We start from the raw sequence: 23174 nt of genomic DNA, 5'->3' as shown, positions 1-23174 counted from the left end.
TCTGGGATGTCTCACAACCTAGATGGGAGAATGAAGAAGCACGCTTGTCTGGAGAATTTTGGAGTGTGTTAGTTTGGCCTGACCACTGTCTGTTCCTGCTTCTGATAACAGACTTCCATCCTCTCAAGCCACATAGGTTGGGTGGATCTGGCCTGCCTTCAACCTCTAGGGATGAGCACCTGACTAGGCCTGGCCAATCAATGTGTTGCTTCCTGTTGCCTCAGCCCTTGGCTTCCAGATGGCCCACCACCTAGGTCTGGATCAGGAGACACCATCTCAGAACTTTGGCTAGAGCTATGGGCTGCTGAGCTGGTGAGCTGCTATTGTCCTTGAACCTGTTACTTAGGGGAACTCAGATCTTTTTGTTTGGATTTTCCCCCATCAACCAGTTCATATTCTCTTTCTGCCACTGGCAACAGAAGCCCTTATTTACTTATCTGTGTAAACACCTTCTTTCATATAAGTTAGTTTCGAGGTAAATTTTAAGTCCTTATAGCCAGAAATATTAACTTTAAGCCTTTACTCCCACCCTGGGTGATCCCATCCAGAGTGTAAAGCAGAAAGTCTTCATGCAGAGATCTGAACAAAATAAAAATCCTAGTCTATAGGAATGAGGCCTAGGCTGAAGGATGTCCTGGCTAGTTTATTGTCAACTTGAATGATACGACTTAGAGTTACCTGAGAAGAGGGAACTACAATTGAGAAAATGCCTCTGTAAGACTATCACATAGGCAAGCCTGCGGGTGCATTTTCTTAATTATTGATTGATGTGGCAGTGCCACCCCTGAACAAGTAGTCAGGGATGGTATAGGAAAGAAGGCTGAGCAATCCATGAGGAGTGAGCCAGTAAACAGCAATCCACCATGGCTTTGTCTTTAGTTCCTGCCTCCAGACCCAGCTCTGCTTGAGTTCCTGTCCTGACTTCTCTAGTGATGAGCCCTTACCTGGAAGTGTAAGATGAATTAAACCCTTTTCTCTCAATTTGCTCTTGCATAGTGTTGTATCATAGCAATTGAAGCCAAAGACAGGAATGATCCAAAGATGTAGGGATGGGAGCCGAGGATGTAGGGATGGGAGCCTAGGCTGTAGGGATGGGGGGCGCTAGGATGTAGGGATGGAGCCTAGGATGTTGGGATGGAGCCTAGGATGTAGGGATGGGGGCCTAGGTATAGGGACAGAACAGAGAGTACAGGGATGGAACAGAGGTTGCAGGGATGGTGCCAAGAAAAACAGAAACTGCTGGGCAGACACAAAGGCAGGTTGACTTGTAGCTCATGTCTACACCCCATCTACTTTTCATGCAGGACCTTCATTCAAAGGAAGTGCTACTTTCAGCATCGCACATTCCAGCCACCACCCAGGATCCTGGGACTCTCTGCTGTCCAAGCGTTTCCAAGGCTCCCAGCCCAGCTGTTGACTTCTGTATCACCTCCTCAGTCCCATTCACCATCTCTAATAAGCCTCGGTCCTCATCACACCCTGTAATTTTCTTGGATCCTTTCCCTCTTTGATTACCCTTTGATTTTAAATTATTTAAAAAATATAAGACACTTACAGATTCAAATGAAACTATAATGCACACAGAGAGATAGGAGGCATTACATTGTCCTTAGCCCATTTCCCCTAATTACAACATATTACAAATGAGAGCAACTGTGGCAGAGTATCAGGACCAGGGTACTCCCTAGTCACAGTCAAACTACAGCACACAGTGGATCGCTCCTTTTGTCATTTTACAGTCATATCCACTTTCTTCCTACCATGGTGACCATCAATTTGTTCTTCATTTCTAGAAACTTGCCATTTCCAGAATTTGATATTGGTGGAATCATACAGCATGCATGTCTGGGCTGGCTTTTTTCACTTAGCACAGATCTCTGGGGGGTGTTTCATCTTTGTATTGCTGAGAATGTATGTGTCTCACCACACCCGCATTCACTTGGGCCACTATTTGTTATTTTTGCTGGTCTAAGAGACGTATGAATCTAGCTCATCATGGCTTTAATGTGCATTTCCTAATGGCTAAAAGTGTCAAACTTTTCATTTTGTTTGTTTGTGATCTACATACCTTCTCGAGTGTTCACTTTTTAACTGGGAGGTTTTGTTGCTCTCTGTCTTCTTCATTTTCAGAGTTCAGTTCCTTATAGGTAGTAGGTGGGTTAGTTGCTTTTCTGTTGCCTGTGATCTGATTTACTGCAGAATTTAGATGAAAGTTGGCTTTATGTTATGGGTGTCCAGTAGCTTCAGCACCATTTGTGGAAAAGTTTGTCCTCACTCCCCTGGACTGATTAGTACCTTTGTCAAAAATTAGGTGGGCATTTTCTTGAGTCTGTTCCTGAGTCCTTTTGTTCTGTCCCATTGATGGATATGTCTACACAACGCCCCCGCCCCACACACAGACACTAATATCAGTATAGGTTACTGTAGCTGTAATAGGTCCTGAAATTGGGTAAACTGAATCATCCTATTTTCTCCTTTAAATATTTTAGCTATTCTAGCCATCTGCATTTAAAAATATCCTATCTGTATGTATGTCTTATTAAAATTTTGATAAGAGTCATATTAAAACTGAATTCCACTTTAAGAATTGCTGTGGACCTCACATTGAGTGTTTTGATCCATATACTTGGTCTACCCATTAAGATCAGTGATTTCTTTCATTGTTGTTTTTCAGTTTTTAGCACAGGAGTTCTAGAAATGCTTGATTGGTCTAAAGCCTATGCATTTACTTTTCTTTCTAGTAGAAGTATCATTATGTTTTTATTTTGTGTCCAAGTTTTCATTGCAAGTTTATAGAAATAAAACTGACTCTGTGTTTTCTTCTTATGGCCTAAGGCTGTGCTGAGTTCATGAACCCAGTCTGAGAAGCTGTTGGTAGGTTCTGGCTATTTCTGCAGAGACAATCATTATCTGTGCATTCCTTTCTGATCCGTATGGCTTTTGTTGCCTTTTATATCTAATTGTGCTACCAGAACTTCGAGTTGAGTAACAGTGATGTTTGCAACATCACAGAGAAAATGTCCTTCAACCTTTTTCAATGTTGTCTACAGGTGCTTATCAGTTTTTGTTATCACGTTGAAATCCCCCATTCATCTTTATTTTCTGGGAGAATTTTTTAAGAACAAAAACCAGCTCAGGTGCCTTTTCTGTATCAGTTGATAGGGATCATGTGACGTTCCTTCTTTTGCTGCTAATGTGGTAGATGGCACTGAGTTTCAAACCTCATCCCTGGGTAACTCTCCTCAATAAGGTATATGCTTCCTCTCTCATATTCCAGACTCCTGCTTGGTATCCTTTTGCAAAGGGTGTTTAAACTATATTCAAGATATCTATTAGTCTTACTTCTTTTTTTGCACTGTCTTTGTCTGTTTTTAATATCAAAATAACACTCACCTCATAAAACAAATTTCTAAATGTTCTTTCGTCTTCTATTATCTGACAGAAAATAGGTATTAATTCTTATTTAAATATTTGGCAAGATATCCCAGTAAGATCTTGTGAGCCTAGAGATTTCTTTTTGAACATTTAAAAACTATTATTTTAATGTTGTTAGTGGTTACTGGAATGTCCAAACTGGAATATCCAATTATTTCCTGCTGGATGAGAAGTACCAGTCTGGGCTTTTAGAAGAACTGCTTCGTTCCATCCAATTGTCAAGTTCATGTGTAATATGTCCTTGCTATGCTTTTGATGTCCTCAGGGTCTGTCATGGCTGTACCTCATTTTAGTTTTGAAAACACTAGGGGTCTGTCAATTTTATTCATCATATTTTCTAAAAAGCAGAGTTTTAGTTTCATTGATTTCTCTCTCTCTTTCTTTTTGCTGTTGTTCATTTTAAATTTCACAGATGTCTGCTCTTTCTTTTGCCTGTTTTGGAACTATTTTGCTCCATTTTGTTTTGTTTTGTTTGTTTTCCAATCTTGCAGTGAAAACTTTTATTACTGGTTTAAAGTATTTTCCTTCTTTTAAAAAAGATTCATTCATTTGTTCATTCATGTGGGTGTGTGTCTGTGTTACTGTGTATGACCGCACGTGTACATGTGTGCACATGCTCATGCATGTGTGTACACAGAGGTCAGAAGGCATCAAGTATTCTCCTCCCCCACTCTCTGCCTATTCCCATGAGGCAGGGTCTCTCCCTGAACATGTGGCTTGTATTTCCATGGCTAGATTGGAAGCCCCAGGGATCTTACTGTCTCTGGCACACTCCGAGTTGGGGTTATATATGTAGGAGCTAGGATCAGCACTCTGGTCCTCATGACTGAGCAGCAAGCACTCTCAGCTACTGAGCTGCCCCTCCAGTCCTACTCTTTCTCTTTGATAAGCAATCATTCAACTATGTTGTTTCCCCTCTCGGTGCTACTTTAGCTCCACGAGTTTTGAGATGTATTTTAATTTTTTCACTTCAATGTACTTTAAAGTTTTCCTTGAGGCCCCTCCTGAGGCTCAAGGACTTTGAGAAGTGTGTTCTTTAGTTTACAAGTGTTTCCTGATTTTCTCCCATCTTTGTTTGATTTCATTGTGACCAGAAGACACATTTTTTATGGTTTCTTTTTCTTTCTATTTTTTTCTTAACACTTGGAGTTTGTTAATGGTCCAGGATGTAGTCAGTTCTGGCACGTTACTTTAACAGCTCACATTTAGCCATTACTGGACCGGGTGGGCTATAAACAGCTCCTGGCTGTTTGTCTATTTGTTTGAGATAGCCCTAGCTGACCTGCACCTTACCATGTAGCTCAGGTTGGCTTTGAACTCACATTGATCCTTCTGTCTTAGCCTCCCCAAATTCTGGGATTACAGGAGTAAGCCATCACCTCTGGCTCATTTGGGGCATTTCTGCTGAGACCCTGGGTCTTGTGTAATCCTTCTACATCAGTGGGCTTCCTCTGATCGTTCTGGCAAGGAAAATGAGAGCCCCACCTGGAAACCAGCAAGTAGGTATAAGAATCAAAGTTTCCCACTAAGCAAACACTGCCATTCAAGGTGGCAATGGTTCCAGACTTTTGCTGGGCAGGGGTTGGCCGTGCTGCTTCCCACCACACCTCTGTTGACACAGCCTGGCAGAGACAAGGAGCAAGAGTGTTTCACCCTGCTCCTCGTTGCCTTCAATGACTCCATGGCGAAGGTGATCTCACCACCATTGTTGGGTAAGCTTGCAAAATCCCTGGCTCCCCACTGATGCCTCCGAAAGGGATACATGGGGTGTTTGTTACATCTGGAAGAGCCCTGAGTCCATGCATCCCACACGATCTTCACTGCATTGACTGGGAGGGCTTGCTGCTAACCTGTGAGTGGGGTTCCCTATTCTGCTACCACTCAGCAAGTGGGGAAGCCTGGGAGCCTAGGTCAGGACTGCTAAGGCAACACTTGGCTCCACCTCTGATGCATGGGTGGGGAATCACAGGAATCCCCTCCGTGGAGGCAGGGGTGTGGCTGCAGCAAGGAGATTTTGCCTTAAAGTTTTCATCTCCATTTGTAGCTGGTGAGAGTTAGTGTTAATTGTCAACCTGCGAGGACCTGAAATCACCTTGGAGACAGCCTCTAGGCGTACATGTGAGGAGTTACTCAGTTTCTGGACATGCCTGTAAGGAACTATGTTGATTAAGTCACTTGAGGTGAGAAGACACAGCCACTGGTGTTGTTACCGTTCCCTGGGCTTGAGTCCTGGACAGCATGGAAAGGGGGTGAGCTGAGTGAGCATTCATTGCTCTCGTAGATGTGATGTGACAGATGCTTCCAGTTCCTGCAGCCTCAACCTCCTATGATGGACTGTGCCTCCAGGTGTGAGCTGAAATAAACCCTTTCTCCCTCGAGCTCTTTTTGCCTGTTTAAACACAGTAACAGGAGAAGTGACCAAGACTGTGACCCTTCCTGATCCTTGGCTGTCATTCTGTCTGTGCCTTCTGACAGGTCTGTGTTGTTTACTCCATCAACTCCAACTGTGGGATCTGCCCCATCTGAGTGCTTCCTCCAGTCTCCTGGCTTCTTTCCACCTTCCAGAATCTTCTAAGTCTGTTTACTGTGGCCCATTCAAAGACTTAGCCATGTAGAGCAAGAGCAGTGGGAGACATGTCCATCCTAACTTCCTAGAAGTGGAAGTCTTGCTTTGTGGTTACCCCTCCCCTCACACACCCAAATGCTCTGTCTGCTTCACTGCTATGCCATGTCACCTAGAATGACACACAGCAGGTACTCAATAAATAATCGTGGAATGAATAAGCAAATGTGTTAACACAGAGGAAATAAAAAGTGATTAAAAGCAGATGAGAACACACTGTCTGCTGGTGTGCTGGGGCGGGGCTCAGAATACACCCCACCAACTCTAATCTTCCAGTCTCTCTTCCTCAGACCCCCAGATACCTGCACATGGCACACAGCTTGAAGCCTCTGGGTCTGGAAACTTCTGGTGTCTGCAGTTCACACTGCTGAGCTGGTGCAGGGAAGTATGGGGGTGGCTGGTCTGGTTTCACAGCTAAGAGCACAGTGGACACTTGGGGACAAGAGAGAAGGTGGTGTGATGGGGCAGTGTGGCTGTCCACCTCCTCTATCCCCTGGGAGTCACAGAGGAATGCTGGGGAGTAGATATGAAGGTGCCATCTGCTACTAGGCAAGGACCCCAGGCCCGGCACAGAGATAACAACTGATCACCAAGGAAGGTCTCCCACAGACAGCTGCAGACTGGGGGCACAGGTTCACTGTTATGGACGAGGGCACAAATGCCTACCCCAGGCCACCCTCTGAGCCCAAGAGAATTAGGCTCAGGCTAAAATGACTGCAGGCTCTAGGGACTGCCAAGGTACAGCCATCAGGATACCTGTGGGAAACTGCAGCCCTTTCACCATCGTGATCTTACAGAAAAGGAGGCCAGAGTTTCTGCTGACCACAGCCTCTGGAAAGAATACCAGCCAGTCCTGCAAAGCCTCCACAGTGGCCTTGGGGCCCTCAGGCAATCCTAGAGCACTGCAGCAGAGGTACCTGCTGGGACCAGCTTGTGGCATGGGTGTCCAGGAGTCCTCAGCAAGGAAACAGCCCAGAGGGCCCAGCTCCCATGGGGTCAGGGATATTGGAAAGGAAAGAAGGGCAGCAATGAAGCCCCCTTATCCCAGGGGACAAGAGGCTCAGTGTAGAGGGTCACCTCTAGGCCAGGGACTCAACTCATTCTTCTCCTGTGTGGCCTGGGCTGAACTATTTTGCCTCTCTGGGCCTTTTAGAGGTGTGTGGGTGTGCGTGCCTGCTAAGATTACAAATGTGCCACTAGGGCTGGCTGTTCTAATTTACACTCTGCAGAGAGACTGCTTGGGATGGGGTTTGCTATGCTTGCTAAGTCCGGGAGGCCCTCTTCCCCCTGCATTTTGATGAAGAGCAAAGCAGAAAGAAAATGTTTGTTCAGGAGGACATCTGCACTCTCTTGGCCCTCCCAGCAGAGTCAGGCAGGTGAGAAGGCAATAGGTCATGGTGGAGACTGGGGAGGGCTGGAGGGCAGAGGCCAGTCACTGTTTGTCCTGCCTGAGCTGCGATGTCACCCAACACGGCTGGTTAGGCACAGGCCAGGCCAGGTCTTCCAACAAGCCACAAGCCAGAAACCTACACTGCCACATAACAATCTAAACTCTTCCAGCACACCCTCCACAGGCCGACTAGTGTTTCAGGCAGCAGGCAGCCTCTGAAGTTAACTGTGGGACTCCTCAGGGACACACACTCCACATTGTTGCTAACTTTCTGATCCCAGAAGCCGGGTCAGTGACTCCTTGGAAGGCAATGGCAGGTTGAGGGTGCCACTCACTAAATCTGGTCTGGAGCTGTTGGCCCAATCAACTCTTACTCTACCCAGACACCATTGTCTTGCCTGGCATGTTCTGGGTGGGCTAAAGAGAGCTGAGATACCTGAAGAGAAGAGCATCTTGCAGTACTCCCCCAAATGTGGGCTGTTGAACATCTGGATTATGTAACTGACACTGAATGTTGGTGGCTGGGATCTCCTTCATGACCACTGTTGCTCACAGAACATATGCTGTGTATGAATACTAGAAGCTGGCCTCACATACGCTAGCAAGCCCGTCAAGCCTGAGTGACTGTCTCAGCCTGCGTGATCCCCAAGCATGGGCTCCCTTCTTTGCTTCTGTCTATGAGAGCAGCTATCAAAGGTCTTGGCTCCTGCACCTGGCCTTGACCCACAGAGTGCAGCTTGGTGTCACAGGACCTCACACACCAAGTGCTTGATTGTGGGACACTGTCCCTAGGGACCAGCCACCATACACAAGAAGTCGCCCAAGCCACCAACCACTGTCAGCCAGCATTGTGCTGAGCCATCTCCCAGTGATGTGAATCAGATTTTTACGAAAGTCTCCAAGCTAGGACCAACCCCCAAAGCTATACTAGGTATTGCAGTTTTCCTTGAACCCAGTAGCTCCCAACCCAGTTTTCCCAACCCAGTAGTTGGGTGATGTACTCTACCCACCAATAGAGAGTGGATGGGCTGCCACCATGAGGTAGATGTGGCAGTCTCTATTTTTCACCTGACAGTATTGAGACAAGTGTGGGTAAGGGACTGGGCCATCATCTATAACTGGCAGGTTCAATGCTGACCCTGACCTCATCCTAAGACCTGTCTACCACCTTTAATTGCCGCAGGCTCTTGTGGGCTGCTCAAGATGTAATTTGAGACTGGGGTGCACCACACACATGACCATAGGGACCTTCAACTGCAGTACAGGTGTCCTACAGAGAATGCTCAGTGTCCCAGGGTCCCCAGCCTCATTCTTCCTGCTGGGCCTCAGGCTAGAGTCTGGGGCTCCCTCCCTTAAGCTGGTCTCTTACACCCTGCCTGGAGTGGGCCAGGGAGGCCTCAAATATATAAAGCAAAAGAAATGGCCTTTCTTGGCCTTGGTGGAGTCCCCATGGACAAGGAATGAGAAATGGGGTTGTCTGTCCTGTAGGCCTCTGTGACAAGGAAGGATGTGTCTGCCCTAATCCAGGCCTCGTGGTGGGTGGCTTTAATGAGTCCTGTGGAATGTGGTGCTGTGTGGGAGGCAGTGTGGGCAAAGGAGCCAGGCCTGAGGGGGAAACACTAGGCCCTTGGTCAAAATCAGCAGGCTCAGCCTGGGAGCCCAGTGCTACAGTGGGAGCCAGGGGCTGCTGAGTGCCCTGGGGTGCAGACAAATCCTAAGCACTGTACTGAAGCTGTGTGACCCAGGGCAAAAAAGTCTTCATTTTCTGAGCCTTGTTTCCCACATAAGCAACAGGAGGTCACTGTTCATGTCAAATCCTGGGTGATAGCAATCTAAGAAGTCTGTGGAGTGCTGCAGGCATAGAACACCATGCCTAGAACACCTGCCGTTCATCAACAGTGAGCACCAGACCACTGGACTCTGGCTGCTTCTGCTCTCAGGGCTGCACTCCTGTCAGGTTTCTTGAGTCCCCTGAGTCTCCTGAAGTATTGACCCAGAGCCCTGTTGAGACCCATGGGACCTGAGCCACTATTGCTGCATCTCCAGCACTGTAAAGAACAGCCACCCAATAGCCACAGTGTGCCCAGAGCCACAGTGGTCAGGAAATAAGCTGAATAACCCAGCCAATGTGTGTCCCCAGTCACCAGGACATGGTCCAGACAGCCAGGCTAGCAACACTGTGTAGCTGTTAACAGACACTCTTCTGTCTGTTAACAGCTCACGCCACCATTAACGCCTGTGTCCTTGTGAGTCTCTACACTCCCTGTGGAAGGGATGCTCTGGACCATGTGACTTGAATACCACAACCCTTCAGATCCTTCTCATTTCCTCAGGATTTAAATCATTGGCTCACGGATGGTCACATAAGCCCACAAAACCACTCCCACTCCCCTCATCCCCCACCCTTCCCCTTTAGGTTGCAGTACATTTGTAAGGTGTTCTGGAGTGTGCTTGGCAACTGTTTTTACCACAACTTTGAGGAAAGCTGCTTGAGACTGAAGCTATGAGAGACGGAGGAAGGGGGAGAGAAAGACTGGATCCCTGAGGGAATCGTCAGATTTGGATCCAGCTGTGCCTGAAGCAGAAACTGCAGGGGCTCACCCAGCATGCACTCCCTGGACACCTTAGGACTCATTCCTAGCTCCAGTGGTTGGCCTGCTTGAGCTGAAACACTACTCTTGAGCCATTCCCCAGTTGTCATGACTATTCAAGAGAAAAAAAGGACTTGTGCCCATCAGAGGGAAGTTTGGGACCTCAGCCCGTGCAGGAGAAAAGAGAGGCCTCATCTCTGCATGTGAGAGACATACTGGCCATGGGGGAAGTTGCTTACCACTGCTGAGCCCCAGGGTGTCTTCACTTAGACTGATGGGGCACACACAACACGGAGTCCCAGATGGTTGTGTGTGCCCACCGCCACTCCCTACCCCTGTCCTGTATACCACCCTCATCCCAGCTTCTGAGTTAAATCAATGGGTTCCCACCATTCACAAGCCAAAGGATTCTGACACGCTCCTTTGTATACCCAGCATGATTCAGACTCTGGTACCTGAAGGTCAAAGGTCACTTACCAGAAGGACCACCCATAGTCCCAGGAATGAGGTCTCCAGTCTTCAGGGCCGAGGCTCACAGTGACCTGGAACACCTGTGTATACATCATGTGTGCGACCATTCCCAGGAGGCCTGTGGAGCAGAGAAGGCGTCAGGATCCAGGGAAGGACCTGGATGGCATCTCAAGGACTCTCCAGGCACTTGCCATCTGGCCTGCTAGTATTGGAAGAGTTCATGGACCCCATGGAAGGGAGGTTATTGGGAGCAGAGGCAGGGAGGCAGTGGGATGGTCCTGAGGATGGAGGGCAGCCCCAGGGAAGTTTAAGCAAAGCAAATAGGTATAAGCTAGAAACTGGTCCTGAAAGGGGCCACAGAGGTAAATATTTGAGGCTGAGGGCCATGCAGTCTCTTAAAACTATTTACTCATCCAACTGACCACGGCTGATAAATTAACTAATGAGTTTTCCCAATAAAACTTTTTATTTACAAAGCAGACAATGGGCTGGCTTCAGCCTGCAGTCATATTTGCTGACAGCTGTGTTAGAAAGACCATGTGGCAGAAGTGGTCTCCAGAGTGATTTTCAAAGCTCACTGCAGAACAACTGTTCTCAATCTGTGGGTCTCTGACCTAAGACCATCAGAAAACACAGATATTTACATTACAATTCATAGCAATAACAAAATAACAGTGATGACGTAGCAACTAAATTACTTTTATGCCTGGGGGTCACCACAACATGAAGACCTGTATTAAAGTGTGGCAGCTTCAGGAAGGCTGAGAACCACTATTGTAGAGGGTCATAAAATCAACTTCACAGATTTCTTTTTAACACAATTAGTATTTTGAAAAGAATGAGATAGTGTGTAGTTTGAATTATGTCCCCCATGGAATGTGCCCTCGGGTTCATGCTTGGACACTTGCTCCTGCTGCAGCTGGTGGTGCTCTTATGGAAACTGTGGACACCGTAGGAAGTGGGGCCCCGCTGAAGGTGGTAGGTCACGGGGTGGGCCCATTAATTATCCCTATCCCTTGACCTGTCTTGCTCTCTGCCTCTTGGTCCACCATGACGTGAGCAGCCACTGCCATATACCTGCTGCCAAGAGACTGAGTTGATAGCCTGCCTCCCCCACCACGGTGGACTTAAACCACAAAATAAATCCTTTTCCCTTAGGTTGCTTTGCCAGGCATTGTGGTTACAGTGACACAAAAGTGACCCATGACACAGCCGAATGTAGCTGGAGTAAATGTTTTATGGACTGTTTAGCTCTGAGCATGTGCAGTGCTGTGACATGGGGATAACTCACCAGTTGGAGAACTGTGAGCTGGAGGAATACCAGGATGGGATCTTTTCTAACACACTTTTCCTGTGTGGTTTTAGGCTAAGCACTTGCTCTCTCTGAATCTCCAGTCTCCATCACCCTCAAGATGAGGATTGTGGCAAGTGTGGGGGATCTCAAGGGACCCCAGATAGGGCAGCCTTGGTATCTGATGCCCACTAGGCACAAAATCATTACAGCCACTGGGATTGTTACAAAACAGAGCACATCTCTTGTTGGGGGGCAGGTTACAGACTGTCCTCTAAGGCCTCTGATGTGATCAACCCTAGGATGCAGACACAGTCTTCAGGAGGGAGTGTCACGAGCAAAGAGGTAGACACACACAGTACAACAAAAGTTATATTTTGTTATGCCAAGGGTCATCACACAAGGTTCACATTCTAAGTTCCTAACTACTGTCCTAAGCCTAACTTCCCAAGGCTGCTCACCTGGGTGATGTATCTTAGCTGAATGTTGGGTCTGGTCTCTATAAGAAGTCTCTGATTTAAGGTTCAGAACCCTTGGGGAGACTCTCTAGTAGCAGGGCAGACCAAGGTGAGATCTCTTCAGATGTACAGAGCAGAGCCTTGCTCTCGGTTTCTTATATACTGTCCAGTGGGTGTTGTGGGGTCTAGAACTAAGTCTGGTTATCTTGAATGAGTGATGTCATTGAGTTTTGGTTATCAGGTGCAGCTTTGGTGTAGTGGAGATTTTGACTAAACTGTTTTTACTGTGCTCGTTATGGGGAGACAGGCCTGAGGAGAGGCAGAAAGGAGACAAACATGTTACAGCTCTCAGGTAACACCCATCATGGAGGGAAGTCAAGGCTGGAGTCCAGGGCAGGAATCTGGAGGCAGGAGCTGATGCAGAGCCCATGGATGAATGTTGCTTACTGGCTTGTTCCCCATGGCTTGCTCAGCCTGCTTTCTTAGAGCTCCCAGGACCACCTGCCCAGGTGTGGTACCTCCTACAGTAAGCTGGGCCCACACTCATCAACTATCAATCAAGAAAATAACCTGTAGGCTTGCCTATAGGCCCATCAGATGGGAATACTTTCTCAGTTGTGGTTCCCTCTTCCCAGACGACTCTAGTTTGTGTCAAGTTGATAAAAAACAAAACACTAACCAGGACAAAACACCAACTAGACTCAGATTCTCTTGAGTTTTGTTATTGTATGGCTTATTTTATTTTGTTCTGGTTTTTGTTGTTGTTGCTGGTCTAAGCCTTACTATATAGATCAGGGTCAACTTGAATTTAACAGCCTTATTGCCCCACATTCCAAGGTCACCACCAGATACTCTTTTGAAAACTTCTCTTGGTGTGTGTTGTATACATGTGTTCATGCTAAACTATATATGCACATATGTGTTTAGATGTGCGTGTGTGGGAACCAGAGGGCAATACTGGGCATCTTCTTCTATTGCTCTCCTCCACCTTATGGAGTGTGGAGTTCACCAGTTGCCAAGACTAGAGAGCCAGTGAACCCCACCCGGATCCTCCCTAGCAGTGGATGGCAGGGTGCACCACCACACCTGACTTTTATGTGATCTGTACCCGGTGCTCACGCTTATCTGGCAGGCACTTTACTAACAACCATCCCCCCAGGGCTTCAGACAGTCATAACCAGGCCTCTTCCCAAGCTGCCTAGACTGCAGCTGTCCCTCCCCTCACTGCCTGTCACAATTTGCCCTGCTGCTAAAGAGAAGGCAAGAGAGAAGGTGGTGATAAGAGAAGAATTGGTGGTGATGGCGGATGAAGTCAAGGGGACAAGGAGATGGGAGAGGAGAGGATGCCTTGTGCTTCACCCAGCAACTCTAAAAGGAAGGAAGGTGGAAAGGGAGGGAAAATCCTGTTTGTATCATTTACCAACTCCCACAGCCAACCTTGGGCTACCAAGGTGACGTGCCAAGAGTGGAACAGAAGAGGAGAGTACACTGTGACCTTGTGAGCTGAGCCACAGCCCTCACCCCAGCCTTCCACACAGGACCCCAGAGTTCTGAGACAGAGGATTCCAGGCTGTTGTCAGTCTCGGGCCAACGGCAGGTGCTGAGTCCCATTAGGGGCTCCCTGTGATGCTCCTTCCAGGCCTTAGCAAGGCTTGATGCTATAAAATAATAAAGATCTAACCGTCCCAAGGCTACACTGTGTGCTATTGTCCCTTAATGCCACTGAACTGGGTGTTATGTTTATTAACTATTCCTGCTTCCTCCCCTCTAAGTATATGTGGCCATATCTTTCCTCAGTCTTGTGTGTGTGGTAGGTAGGGTGTAGAATATGTAGTATGTGAGTCTATGTGGTGTGTGTATGTGTGTTTGGTGTGTGTCTGTGTGTATGTAGTATGTGGTGCATGTGTGTGTGTGTGGGTGGTGTGTGTGTCTGTGGTGTCTGTGTATGTAGTGTGTGGCGCATGTATGTATGCATGCGTTGGTGTGTGGTATGTGTATGTATATGTTGTGGGTATGTGTATGCACTATGTGTGGTGTATGTGTGTGTGATGTGTGTACTATGTATGTGTGTGTAGTCTGTGTAATGTGTGGTGTGTGGGCACACATGTGTGCAGGTTCTTCTGGAGACTGAGGAGGATGTTAGGCGTCCTGGTTTACTGCTCTCTACCTTAGTCCTTTTGAGACATGGTCTGTAATCTGCTATTGAACTTGGAGCGGAGCTGGTGGCTGCAAGTCCCAGCAAGTCTCCTGTGTCTGTCCCCCACAGAATTGGCTACAGGGATGCACAGCACCGTACACAGCATTATACATGGGTTCTGGACTTCAGAGCTCAAGTCCTTGTACTGGCTCAGCAGGTACTGTGCTCACTCTCACATTTCTCCAGCCTAGCCAAGTATATTTCTAAATCTATTTCCTGGGGGAGCTGGGAAATGCTCAGTGGATCAAATTCCTGCTATGCTAGTGTGTTCAGGTCCCACATAAAGCTAGGCATGCAGGTATGGGGGGAGAGAGATGATCCCTGAAACTCATTGGCCAGCTGGCCGAGCTGTTCAGTGAGAGACCCTGCCTCAAAAAAAGAAAGGTGGCGACCAATAGACATCAACCCTGGATCTCCATGTTATGTTCATACATGTAAATACCCCACATGAACACATACATCTGACATACACACACTGTATACACCACACCACATACACACACTACACCCACACACATATACCATATACCATAGACACACACACCACACTCACATACAGGTACACACACAAACGCCACACACAACACACATGCCATACCACAGCATGCACACACACACACCACACACATATACCACACACACTCATACATACCACACACACACACACACACACACATACACACACACCTCCACACACATACCATGTATGCTCACATGCATACACACCCCACACATAACACACACACACACACACACACACACACACACACCATCTCTCTATGGCTTGCTAGAGGTTCTTTATGTACCCAGGCTACTAATCCTGGCTGCTGCACAGATGGCAAAGCTGCTTGCCTCCTCTGCACACAACTTTCTTTCTCAGTAATAGGTTTTGTTTCTCAGAGAAGTTTTATTGGCAGGGACAGAGTGCTCATAACACTCCCCGCCAGTTCAGTAGTCAATTTCTTTCCTCCTGTGGAAGAATCAAAGTCTGAGTACCGCTTTTCACTAAAACTCGTGAATACATACTATATTTATCTTTCTGGATCTACATGGATCCACCTAGGAATGGAAAAAAGACAAGAACTCCTGAGTAAACCGGGAGCATGGGGGGCAGCGGGGAGGTGGAAGGGGAGAGGGGAGGAGGAAAGGGAAGTGGGGAAAACCGTATAGCTTAGTGAAAAAAAATGGCAAAAAATAAAATATTCCCTCAAAAAAAATCTGTGTGGGGTGATCTGGAACATGCCTGTAATCCCAGCCTAGAGGTGGAGGCCAGCCTGGCTACTTGAGACCTTGTCACAAAAACAAAACAAAAGAAAATATCTTTGTAGCCTTGTAAAGTCCTAGAATCTAGAGCTACATGTTGTAAGATACAAATAACTGGACCTGATAAAATTTGTCCATTTGCCTCTTGGAATGAATATATCTATGGCTTAAAAACAGGTAGACAGTCAACAATAAAAAAAACAACAAACCAAAAACAAAACAAACATCTCATGGGATCCCATGACTCCTGTTTGTGCAGCATACAAATACAGGAACACACACACAAACACACACACATGGGTCTTGCCACTCTGTAGACACATGTCCACCATTCAGTGCCATCCAAATGAGTTCCAAGTCTACTCTCCGGGTCCCCCTGCTACCTCCTCCCTACACCCCTAATCGAGCTGCCGCCTTTCATGTTTCCAGTCTCTGTGGTCAGGCCTGTGACAGTGTTGGAGTCAGATGGTGAGTCAGATCCCCACTGCTTGTCACCAAGCAATAAGCAGTCTTGGTCCTTCCATGTCTTCTCATAGCTGAAATGCTCATTTGTTTTTATTTCTGAAGAAATGTCCAAGACCTGGGTGGACCACAGTTTGTTTGTCCTTTAGTCTGTAGGAAGGCATCTTGGTTGCTCCAAGGTTTTGGTAATTATGGATAAAGCTGCACTTGCCTTAGATTTCTACAGCTGATTGAGTCATTTATCGTCCTTTTCTGGCTTTGCTTTCTGTGTCTATTTAGCACATCCTCCCGTATTTCCCCAACATACTTACAGAAGTTTTTATCAGTCCATCCAGACTTGGACTCTGGAGTTTAGCTGTTCCGTGGTGTAAGGTAAGGATCTGACTTCATTTCCTCGGTGACTGACTTATTGCTTTCAACCCTGACAGACAGCTCCTTTTTTCCCCACTGATTTTAAATGATTCTTTTTTATGCTTGTTGAGAATACCAAAAATCCAAAAACTCAAAATGCTCTAAAATCGCAAACTTCTTCAGTGCTGACAAGTGGCAAGCTTGCCCCTGACTTCCTTTGACAAGCCACAGTCAAAACACAGGTGTGAGCATCATATAAAAATTATGCCCCGGCTGTGTCTGGGGTGTAGATAAAGCATAAATGAACTTCCTGTTTAACCTTGGGTCCCTCCCAAGATACCTCATTTGCATATGCAAATAACTCAAATCTAAAAAAAATTTTTTAACTTTTTCTAGTGCCCAGTATTTCAGATGAGGGATGCTCACCCACATAACGCTCCAAGTCTCCTAATATACACAGCTATATTTCCTAGCTTATTCCACCTGTGTTCTGTCCTAGCAATTCAGATAACCCCCCCATTCATACTGTATCAATGCCACACTTTTTTTTCCCGGTTTTTCAACACAGGGTTTCTCTGTATCCTGGTTGTCCTGGAACTCTCCCTATAGACTAGGCTGGCCTCAGACTCACCTCCTGCCTCCCAAATGCTGGGATTAAAAGCATGCACCACCATGCCTGGCCATACCACACTTTTTAAATCATTACGCTTTACTGTAGAAACCATGACTTGGGAGGACAAGGCTTCCCCTGTTTTCCTGCCCAGTGATCATTCACTCTGATATTGTTGTCCTCTCACAAGTTCCACCACCTGGGTGAGCCTCCCCACCTCCCACCTCCCCCAGCCTGGTCCAGTCCCTTCCCCAAGGCTGTATCTTGCCCTTGCCCAAAGGCTTTAAGAGTCACCAGAACTATCAAAAATATGGCTTCCTCATTGGTAAAATGGGGCCAGCTGGCTGGCTCAGTGGGTAAAAGCCCTTTCTGTTTAGGCCTGATGACCACAGTGGAAGGAGAGAACTGACTCCTGAGAGTTGTCCTCTGACCCCCGCCACACACACACACACACACACACACACACACACACACACACACACACTCACACACACACGGGGCTACACTACCCCCATCCACACATAATGATAATAAATAAAATATGTATTAATGGTCTTAGCAGCAAGAAGTTTCCACGAACATTTTGACTGAAGAAAAACATTAGTACAGTTACAGAGTAGATGTGGAAGGTTCGAATGTTCTGGGCCTGGTTCCCAGCTGGTGGCCATGTCTCCTTCCTGTGCCTCCTCCACAGAGGCTCTTGCCATCATGATTTTCTGCCAAAGGACATGGGCCAAGTGATTACCTGAGACTGTGAGCTGAAAAAGACCCTTACCCGATGAAGTTTTGGTGTTGGATATTTCACCCCAGACACTGCAAGGCAGCTTCAGGAGCTGGCACACCTGACCTTAGTTAGGGCAGAGGAGGCAAAGCCACACAGCACCTAATACAGGATCTCCCGCTATTCACCAAAGCTAGACACAGGTACTGGCAGAATGATTCATTTCCCCAAGTCTTGGCTTAGAACAGTGGTTCTCAACATGAGCGCTAAAGGACCCTTTCACAGGGGTGGCCTAAGACCATCAGAAAATACATATTTACATTATGATTCATAACAGTAGCAAAATTACAGTTATGAAGCAGCAACAAAAATAATTTTATGGTTGGGGGCCACCACAACATGAGGAACTGTATTAAAGGGTCGCAGCATTAGGAAGGTTGAGAACATTGGCTTAGAACAACATTGATCCTTAGATTGAATTCTACTTATCCCTAAACGGAAAGGGCCTCACTTTAAGCAAGTTCAATACCTGAAAATTGTGCATCTCTCAAAGACACAAAATTCTCTGCCTTTGAAAGATTCTGCTTTGAAACCAGATCCCATGCTGTGTATGCTAGGGACGCACTCCACCACTGAGCCTCAAGTAAGGCCCAATTTATCTTTTAAATAACGCCAGAGTTACTGAGCGTGGGGTAACGTGGGATGGTTAAGGGGAAGGGAGAAGAAAGGATGCAGGTAAGTGTAGGGGACAGTAAGCCACGCCTATTAGAGGCCGGCTACAGGTGTGCCTGACCATGCCTGTCAAGGCGTGGTCAAGGTGAGGTCAGGACGATGCAGGATGGGCTCTTAAGGGCCGGCGAGCACATGGGAGCACCTTCGCTCTGGCCTCCCTGCCTTGCTGCTCCTTGCACGCTCTGGCTTGTGTTTGGCTGGTGTTTATCTAAATAAAAATATCTTGACCTTACAGACTACGGATCATCTTCGTTCTCATTATAAGGTAAGAGTTTGAGTTGAGCTGGAGGCAGTTCTGGGCAAGTGTTGAAACCTAGAGTCAAAGTTGTGTGTGTCCCACCAAAGCTTGTGTCATATGTTGGAAACATAACCCATAAATTTGGATCTAATGGTATTTGGAGGTGTGTCTTTGGGGTGATTGGAGGTGTTAGATGATATGTTGGTGTACAGCAGAGGAAGGAGACTCAAGCTGCCTCATTTGCTCTGTATCAGCATATGGTGCCTCCACCAGGTGCCAGGGCACCTCCAGACCCAACACTCTGATGCAGAGTAGATGCCAGCATCATGCTTTCAGGCTTCCCAGCCCCAGAACCAGGTGCAAAATAAACTTCTATTTTGATTCAATGTCTAGTCTTGAGTATTTTGTTTCAGCAACAGAAAAAGATAACACTTTAAGGCCATAGACAGTATTTGCTGGTGGCCAGACATGGGTGGCAAAGCTGTCTTAAAGTCAAGGCTGGCTTTTGGTTTGAGTGTTGGACAGATAGTGATATATGTGTTGAGATAGAAAAGCCCAAGAGAAGAGGGGAAGAAGTCCGGGTGAGTGTAATCCTATGGGACCATCCTGGCTTGAAATGCTCATTTTCCATCTTCGCAGATAAGGAGCGAGCAGTTAGTGTACAAGGCTGCAGTTGAGAGCTGTCAGGCTGGAAACAGATGCACACAGCATCAGCACAGAAGAACAAATGAGATGGCAGCTTGGGAGAGATGGTAGAGAGAATGGGAGAAGCAGAGGAGAGGCGTGGGGCTCAGCAGAGGGGGCAGGGACCAGCCGAGGAAGCCAAACTGGGGACAGAGATGGGAAGAGAACTGGGTCAGCCTGGAGTCAAGGGGAAAGGCACTCAAGGAAGAGAGCAGTATCAGATGAAAGATGATGGAATAGGAAAGGGACCCTTGGACTGGCCCACTAGAGATCACAGGTGACCATGACAGGCTCCCCCTAGAGCACAGTGGTGGGGACAGGTGCTCAGCTAGCATATGTTGAGAAAAATTAGGGCAGAAATGTTAGAGGAGGCTCTGAGCCTAGTGTCTAGGAGAGGCAGATGCCGGGGTGACTATGGAAAAGGGTAGGGATCAGACAGGAGATGAAGCTCCTGGTCTACTGTCTACTTGAACAGATTGGTTAATAGCAATGGGATAGGGTAGGGTCTGTGCAACTGGTACAGGCTAGCATGAGCCCAATCCTAGAAGCAATACCAAGAAAAGGTAAGCAGGTCAGAGAGGGTTCTAGAACCCAGTGGCCAGCTGGCAACCCAGATGCTCCACCCCAGGGCACAGGGAAAAGAAAACTTGAGTAAGATTTGAGTTGGGTGGTGTTGTGTGCTTTTCCTGGGGCAACTGTTTCTAGCTGCCCAGACTGAGGGCAGTGATGTACATAAGAAATGGTTTCCACCCAAGTCCTGTTTACTTGACTAAACAGTCCAGGACTGTGGGTGACGCTTGCAGCTGGACCACCGAGAAGCCCTCACAGCATGGGTGGTGACCTTCTAATGCTACGTGATGACATCTGTTTCCGGGTCAACCTTCTACCCATACCCACATCCACTTTAACTCTTGCACCTCCTCAGGCCCTGAGTAGCTGGGCCAGGCTTATGTAAATGGGAGGCAGGAAGGTATCTGGGACTTTGGGTGGGGGTGTCACGACCCTCCTCCTTCTATGAGGAAACACAGGCCAGACCTTTTGAAAGTCTCCTGCAGGCAACCACAGCAGCTCTGACTGAGCTCCATGACAAACAGACCCATGACTCTCCTTACCACCGAGCAAGGGCCAGTTGAGGTCACTAACCTTGAGTGAAGAGGCTCGGCAGGCAAACAGGGGCACCAGAGGCTTGAGGGCTGAAGAAATGTGAAATAGAGATAGTCTTTCCAGAGAGCAGAAAAGTGCAGACAAGCCAGAAGTGTCCCTGGTTTCCCAGCACACACTTCAAGTCCTGTGCTCACTAGTAAAAGCCAGCCCAGGAAGCAAGGCTGGGGGGTGCAGGTGGAGAGAATGGTTGGCCTGGCCACTCAGGGTTTGCCACATGGCATTTCCCAAATCATGTTTTGTCTCACTGCTGGGGGAGGGTGGGCAAAGGCTGCTTCCTAGTCATCCCTGACTCTGGTGTATCAGGACCCAGATTCCTTATTCTGAAGACACACTCTCCGATCTGGAGACTGCACCTGAATCAGGTGAGGTCTGGGAGCAGTGGCGGCGACCCAGTTTCCAGGCCTCAGCTACTCCTGGCCCAGCTCTCTTTTGCAGCACTGAGTGCTTTGCATGATTGCCATGCTCCATTTAATGGCACGATCATGGAGGTGGCTGACTAATTAGCTTATAATAAGGTTTGTTATTAAAGATGTTATTAAAGCCTCGGTTATTACAGAGAACACTTGGGGAGCATTCATGTCTAAATAAATATTCTTGCATGCATTGGAAGTTGATCTAGAGCTGCTAGCGGTCCCGGAATCACATCAGGGACTTGAGAACCAGGAAGAGCAGTTGGGGACACACCACGAGCTGGAAGCAGATACAAGAGGGCAGGAATGGGGTAATGGCCAGCCCTGCTGGGGAGCCTGGAATGACATGCAATCTCACCAAACCTGTACCGAGTGCCTGCCGACTGCTAGACTTCTCGTTTTCTTTCCTTTTTTGTGATGGGAAATTAACTTTATTCATAGGCGGCCTTGAGTGCATTGCCAGGCAGGTCATCTTGAGATGAGTGAACTGAGAGGCCGCAGATGAAATTAAAATGCTCAAATCACATGCTTATGGAGTTAATGTGGCTGAAGGAGGGGATGGAGACTTGGGTGCTTAGGGGCGTGCAGGTTTCCCCGGACGGAATCCCGAGGACCATCTCCAAACACATACAGAGGTTCTGTAGGGTACTGGTGGCCAGCACATGCCAGCACTATGGGAGGGACACCAGTAGGAGTTTATGGTCACTGTGACTAGCCTGGGTCTCACCTCTGCCCTGACAAGAAGTTGTGACTTTCATCTAAATGTCATGGCCAGGGTACAGTGATTGCCCAGTATACACTTGGACTCGCTTCCAGCCTGGGTTTCTCTGTAACATGACCGAACTGATATTTTTTTCTTCTGTTCTAAATGGCTCCTTCAGCTAGGACAGAGCTCAGGGTTGGCCTGGAGAGAAGCCTGTCACCAATGTCTGGTCCTCCATTGGCCTAAGCTCAGCCTAGTCCACCCTGGCCAGCTGGAATGGAGCAGGGTAGGAGAGACAGGCCACTGGAGAGAAACTGCTCACTTCTCCCTCTTTACCTTTCCCCCTCCCTCACTTACCTACTCTCCTTCTCTCTCCAATGCCTCTCCAGTAGCCAAGGCTGGCCCCCAACTCCCTATCACCCCCACTGTGCCTCCAAAGTGCTAGGCTCTCAGGTTGCCACACCTGGTAAAAATGAATGATACCATAAGGCAAATCCACATGGCAGTCTGAATCTTCTCCTCACCCCCCTGGTTTTTGTTTTGTTTTGTTTTTGAGACAGAGTCTCACTCTGTAGCTCAGGATAGCCTCAGCTTCCCAAGTACTAGGATTGCAGGAATGATCCACCACCCTGAGCCATGTGCATCTTGCCATTCCTCCACACTAAGTCAGCTCAAAGTCCTTGGGGCTGGAAGCACCAGGCCTTCTCTCTGGGCAGGAGACATGTGTCTAGGGGTAGATGCATGAGCTTGTCTCACGTTGGGATGAGAAATTCTGTGTGTTAAGGCAGTCAAAAGAAGAGGTTCAGGGGTGTAGGGTGGGAAGCCCATAGAGTAGGTGCCATCCAGGCTGAGGGTCTGAAAGAGGCAGGGGAAAGGAAGTGTGGCAGGCCATAGAAGGGCTGGGCCACAGCTTCCAGGTAAACCGGAGCTGAGATGGAGCTTGGGTTGGCCATGCCAGAGGTGAGAGATGCTGGAGGAACAGTAAGAGCTCTGTAAGAAAGTTTGAAGTCATCTAGGGAGTTTGGACTTGATCCTGAGATCCTGTGGAGAAAGGAGGGGGGGCATCATCACATTCCTACTGCTAGACATACTTGGGGGTCGTTCGTTTGTTTGAGCTATACCCCAAGTCCAGGCCTGCTTCCTAAAAGCTCCTCTGGCTGCATCATGGGGAAGGGATTAGAGAGAAACAGCAGGCTGGAAGCCAGGGAGAAGGGCTTCTGTCTTTTCAGGTGGTCGGGCCCTTGTGGAGCTGAGAGGCAAGAGGTGGAATGGGCTGCCTGGCTCCGAGATGGATGTACCTCCACAAATTCTCAGAGCTGGGGTGCTCTGTGACCAGAAGCAACCAGAAGCAACTGGGGTGGGGGGTGGCTGCTGGGACCA

At 47.7% G+C, this 23174-nt stretch overlaps 1 protein-coding gene across 4 annotated transcripts in view; it reads right to left on the bottom strand.

Annotated features, from left to right (window-relative positions):
- The window catches only part of Gsg1l (GSG1 like), a 191232-nt gene that overhangs the window by 26486 nt on the left and 141572 nt on the right, over nucleotides 1–23174 (bottom strand). For all 4 annotated transcript variants that reach the window (XM_035441302.1, XM_027404694.2, XM_035441304.1 and 1 more), the window contains one exon: nucleotides 10517–10628. In XM_035441302.1, the coding sequence (XP_035297193.1) occupies nucleotides 10517–10628 (112 nt within the window). The remainder of the gene's footprint in view (nucleotides 1–10516; nucleotides 10629–23174) is intronic.

Source organism: Cricetulus griseus, chromosome 3, assembly GCF_003668045.3.
Source record: "Cricetulus griseus strain 17A/GY chromosome 3, alternate assembly CriGri-PICRH-1.0, whole genome shotgun sequence".
NCBI lineage: Eukaryota > Metazoa > Chordata > Mammalia > Rodentia > Cricetidae > Cricetulus > Cricetulus griseus.
This window is presented reverse-complemented; position numbering and strand designations above follow the sequence as displayed.